The sequence below is a fragment of the Mustela nigripes genome, unplaced genomic scaffold, assembly GCF_022355385.1.
Source record: "Mustela nigripes isolate SB6536 unplaced genomic scaffold, MUSNIG.SB6536 HiC_scaffold_1269, whole genome shotgun sequence".
Lineage (NCBI taxonomy): Eukaryota > Metazoa > Chordata > Mammalia > Carnivora > Mustelidae > Mustela > Mustela nigripes.
This window is the reverse complement of record NW_026740676.1, coordinates 1,429-7,260: the sequence shown is the minus strand read 5'-3', so window position 1 is coordinate 7,260 and position 5,832 is coordinate 1,429. Positions and strand designations below refer to the sequence as shown.

The 5,832-nt window shown below is 38.6% G+C and overlaps 1 protein-coding gene across 1 annotated transcript; it reads right to left on the bottom strand.

Annotated features, from left to right (window-relative positions):
- Positions 1-4,630: 4,630 nt before the first annotated feature.
- On the bottom strand, positions 4,631-5,557 carry LOC132008808 (olfactory receptor 4C3D-like). Its single transcript, XM_059387344.1, has one exon. The coding sequence runs from the start codon at positions 5,555-5,557 to the stop codon at positions 4,631-4,633; it is 927 nt and encodes a 308-aa protein (XP_059243327.1).
- Positions 5,558-5,832: the final 275 nt, after the last annotated feature.

Sequence of the window (5,832 nt, the reverse complement as noted above, 5' to 3'; positions counted from 1 at the left end):
AGCAGTCTCAGCTTGCTACTTCTCCGCCATCTTGACTCCTCCCTAAAGCAGTGGTTTCTCCAACTCACATCTTAGAAGAAACACTATTTAGTAAGATATTTTCCTTCACATAATAAATTTGAGCTAAAAGAGGGCAGGGTGACATTTTCAAATGGCACAGAATTTCAAAATGTGCAGACTTGCATCATTCCAAGTGCATGCCCTGGAGGCTGTGTCTCTACTGACAGGAGCTAATCACCATACCACTGAATTCCTATCCCATCCCTGCAGTGATACGTTTTTCCCAGGGGCAGAGCTTGACTGGACCCAGGCCAGGCTGATGCTCCACAAACACACCACCAGATCATGGCATTACCATTAACCATTCAATTATCTGCTCCACAAGTAAACTCTCTTCTTCAGTAACAGAATGGCCATACAGCAATCCATCTGCCTAATGACACAAATAAAGAAAAGTCAATATACAAGGCAAGTCCTGGGACCAAATTGTTCTCACTTAGCCTAGTGTCGCCTTCATCTTTTAAGAGTATTATTAAAATTGTGTCATATTGTACTGCAGGAGACCTGCCGTTATTAAGGATTAAATAATGTACCTCAGCTAGAAAAAATAAGGACTCCATTCTTTCTTGCTCCATAACAATTATTATTCCAAAATAACATGTTTTCCATTTAGAATATTTGGCGTTATAGACTTCATTCTTTTTTCACCTTCAATAGTGAAAAATATTGATATGCAACATTTACAGCATGGTTCCCAGTGCCCACTGCAAATTCGTGTGTTAGATAACCTATTTATAAGAAGAAAAGGGTTGGGGGAAATAATGTGATTAAACTTGAGCTTAAGCAAAATTGTACCTGGGCTTCAAACAACCACACACATCCATTTCCAATTTTTCTCTTCTGCAACGCCCCCTGAATAAAATGTTTTTCATCATACTTACTACTAACACAATTACATTTTTCACTCATGAGTTAACTTGCTTATTTTTTTAATTTATTTTTTATTTTCAGCATAACAGTATTCATTATTTTTGCACCACACCCACTGCTCCATGCAATCCATGCCCTCTATAATACCCACCACCTGGTACCCCAACCTCCCACCCCTGCCACTTCAAACCCCTCAGATTGTTTTTCAGAGTCCATAGTCTCTCATGGTTCACCTCCCCTTCCAATTTCCCCCAACTCCCTTCCTTTCTCTAACTTGCTTATTAACCATCTGTTCCTCATGGGAATTTAAGTTCCATATAAACACAGCCTCTGTTCGTATTATTGAACACCTTATACCAAGCCCCCAGAAGCTCTCTGGCACACTGCAGGCACTCAACAGAATTACTTGAATGAATGAAATATGAATTTCCTACACTTAATTGACCTTGGAGCCACCATTTTCAAGTAATAAATATTAAGACTATGGACTAGCAATAGAAAAAGCCCTATAGAAATGACAGTTAGCTCTTCGTAGTGCTACCCTCATACCCAGACTGTCAGTCTCCTCAACAATTGAGTTGTTTATTTTTCCTGCAAATATCTCTCATCCATATGTCACTATCTTTCAAATGTGACCTTTTGAGTTGCATTTCCTGAGCCCATTACATCCCACCTTACATGACATCCATGAAGGGAATTACATCGGTAGACATCAGATCATCAAGTGGCTTTCCTCTGACCGAAGAAGAATCAGGAAGGTACAAGCAGCCTGGGAAGCAGAGCTCAGGGGAGAGCTGAACAGAAGAAAGTGAACTCCAAAATAAGGACAGAATGCCTCAAGGACAATCTTCACATTGCAGCCAATGAACAGTTCTATGTTTGGGTGTTTCTACATTATGCTAGCAAAGATTATTGTGAAGTGGGATGAGGAGAGAAGGCAGAGTCTAAAAGACTTGCTATTGTTGCTTAACCCTTATTCAGTCTTATTTTTTTTGTATCAAAGGCATAGAGATCTATCTATTAAAACTTATTACATTAAGAGACTTAGCATATGAAGCCCTATCAAAATGTATGCATCATAGCCTTCAATAAGGGTTAGACCATTCCTTCACTTAATGCCTGAAATTTTCACAGAACTGGAAGCCCATATAAGCTATTCCATGCTTGTTGTGGAGCTTGCTTAAGATTCTCTCCCTGTCCATTGCCCCTTCCCCAAATCATGTATGCACATACATGTGTACTCTCTCTCTCTAAAAAAAAATTAATAAAAAAATTAAAGTCCTTATAAGGTAAAGTATCTTTGTACAACAGATCCTAATATTATTTATCTCATTAATTTCCCAGGGTAAGTATAATTCCATTTTGTTTTAAATCTGAGAAATAATCAGATGGCATTTAACCTTCATGAGAGGATCTTGATGATGAGATCTTTTACAAAAGAATATCTTAACATTTCTTAAAATTATTCACAAATCAGCAAGACTCCATCTACTGAGAACATCAGACTGCCTTACATTTATTCTTTCAGTTCTTATGCCTTCCAAGTTTGCTGTTGACAGTTTATAATCTGTGTCCTTTTCATCTTCTCACATCGGTTACCATTAAGGCACTATTGTTGGCCCTAGCTTCCCTCTTCAAATCCCCTCTTTGGTCTTAAACTAGAAATAATATTTACTCAATACTTTTCCTATCCTTATCCCTGGCTTAGCCTTAGCTCCTATCCAACTGTCAAAATAAACCACACATTATTTCGTCTGGATTCTGTCGAAATGTTTAATTCTCACCAGCACATGCCAACTTGATCATCTTTGGTAAACTAAGTGTTGTTAAATTATCTTCCAGGCCTGGACATTGTGGGACAAGTTTCTCTGTCTTAGGATTTGAGATAGCCATGCATAAGCTAGGACACAGAGTTACCCCCAAGAACAGGTATACCATGCTCTGGCATTACTGTATGGTCAGTTAAGAAATAGCTCCAGATGACAAGTGAGTTTGAGAAAGGGGTATTTGTGAGAAGTAACACGGGCTGGAATGTTATAGTCAGAGTCTCATAAAGTGTTGTATAGTCATGGAGAATGACCTGATCGTTCCCATGTGCAGAGAGGAGCATTGCTGCTTAAATATGTCTCTACATGTGAGACAAGGTTTTAGCAAATTTGACACCATATTTCTTAAAAAACAGAGGGAATCATTAAGACTGAAGAAGAAGGGGCACCTGAGTGGCTCAGCTGGTTAAGCGATTGCCTTCAGCTCAGGTCATGATCCTGGAGTCACGGGATCGAGTACCACATGGGGCTCCCAGCTCTATGGGGAGTCTGCTTCTCCCTCTGACCTTCTCCCCGCTCATGTTCTCTCTCTCTCTCAAATAAATAAATAAAATCTTAAAAAAATAAAAGACTGAAGAAGAATTAATTATCTATAGACATAAATATATAATATAGACATATATATGTATATACATATATATATATATATGTAAATATTCCAGGCAACTGTGTTTTATTTGAAAGAAAGTAGGACTGAGATCTGGAAGACCTGGACTTGATTTTTTTTTCCCAAGTAAGATATTTTATTTATTTTTTAATTTTTTTTATTTTTTATAAACATATAATATATTTTTATCCACAGGGGTACAGGTCTGTGAATCACCAGGTTTACACACTTCACAGCACTCACCAAAGCACATACCTTCCCCAATGCTGGACTTGAATTTTATACCTGTAAATCATATATACTTTTGACCTGAGGCAAGTGACTTAGTAAGCCTCTCTTGTTACCTATTTGTTTCTCTGTAAAATGAGGACAGTAATATTGGAATTATCAGCTTTCCACATGAATAAATCACCTGAGGTGTATATGCCTGACAAATAAGAACATGTTCATGTAACATATATGTAGGTATCAAACCTCCAGAGCAAAACTTTTAAAACTTAACCATATGCCCTTTTGTTGAGGTTAAATAAAACAATGTTTACTGTTGTTGCTTCAAATGGTTCAAGTCTTGGTAAGGAAAAAGAAAAGTTTTCCTTTACAGTAAAAAAACAAACAAACAAAACAAAAACGATAAAAACTGTGACTTATGAGAACATTTAAAAATAAAAAGACCAAATTGAGAATAATTTCAAGATTTCTAGTTTATTTTTTGTGCCAAAAATTAAAACAAAACGAACAGAAAGAGGTTGTGAATTAGTCTATTCCTTTCATTGGTGTCCTCTTTGCTTTGGTACATTCATCAGGCTAAAAAAAAATCAGGAGTCATTCTTTTATTCCCCAACTGCTCCCTCTGATATATCTACCTAAGAATTTCTATTCTCTTGTTGATTAACCATAGGTCAAGAAAAAAAGAAGTCGCATGGAATAAAAAATTTCAGTCAAGTAACAAACGTGAAAAATTTAGTAAAGTAACATAAGACCTTGGAGAAAAAAAATACTCTAGAATAAACAAACTAGGGATTTATAGTTGTTCTTTCTATTCTTTTTTTGAATCTGTGAACACTGTGGCTTTGATAAAGTACATTAAAAGCTATCAAAAGCACCTATCAAAAGGCCTAGCCACTGTTAAGTGCTTCATCAGTGTTAGAATATAGGAATTTTTTTTTACACTATTGATCTGCAAAATCTTCCATTCTCTTTCACACTGTACAACAGATAGAATCCTCCCTATTAAATAAACCATCCCTTCCTTGGCATTAGGAACAGACTAAGTTATCCTCCTCTTCAAGAGACTCCTCATGGCATTTTTCACTTCTGTGTTTCTCACTGTGTAAATGATAGGATTCAACATGGGAGTGAGGATTGCAAAGAACACAGTCACCAACTTGTCCACAGGGTAGGTGACTACAGGACGCATGTAGGTGAATATGCAAGGCACAAAAAAGAGCACAACTACAGTAAAGTGGGAGCCACACGTTGAGAGGGCTTTGTGCCGACCTTCGGAGCCATGGGATTTCAAGGAGCTCAGGATGACTATGTAGGAGAGGAGTAGCATGGAAAAAATGAGCAAGCACATGGCCCCACTATTGGCTGCCACCACCATTCCCAGCATGTAGGTGTCACTGCAGGCAAGTTTCAGCAGAGGGAAGAGATCACACATGAAGTGGTCAATCACATTGGGACCACAGAAGGGCAATTTGACCATGAAAAGGATCTGCACAGTGGCATGCAGGATCCCCCCTATCCACACCACCACCACCAGGAGGTGGCAGAGCCCTGGTCGCATGATGGTCGTGTAGTGCAGGGGCTTGCAGATAGCTACATAGCGATCATAGGCCATGACAATGAGGAGGATGATCTCTGATCCTCCCAGAAAGTGTTCCACGAAGAGCTGAGTCAGGCAGCCGCCCAAGGAGATGGTTCTCCTCTGGTACAGCAGGTCGATGATCATTTTGGGGGTAGTCACAGAGGTGTAGGATGCATCTATAAAGGACAAGTATGTGAGAAAGAAATACATGGGAGCCGAAAGTGTGGGGCTGAGGGAGATGGTAATAACAATGAGCAGATTGGCCAGCACAGTAAATAGAAAAATGAACAAAAAGAGCACAAAGAGTATTTTCTGAAAGTATGGATTCTGCGTGAGTCCCAAGAGAATAAATCCAGTCACATTGTTGGGAGGTGTGAGGTGATCCATTAAGGAAGAAACACCTTCCTAGGGCCTGAATTCCCTACAAAGGGATAAAGAGAGATACCTATTATCCCTGAAAGTATTGTAGTCAGATTTCATAGTACAAAAACAGTGACTAACTGTAGAGCATTCTCTGGGCACTCTTTGCATCAACATTTGTTTCAATTCTTTCTTATTTTCTCTACAATGCATTCTGTCTCCTCAGATACCTCATACTTGTGACCTGTAAACACCCATAGCACAACCCGGGATGAGTAAATTTAACTGAAAAAACACTGGGC

What these genes read in the sequence shown, in the direction of transcription:
- LOC132008808 (XM_059387344.1), bottom strand. Translation starts at nt 5,557, where the DNA reads ATGGATCACCTCACACCTCCCAACAATGTGACTGGATTTATTCTCTTG.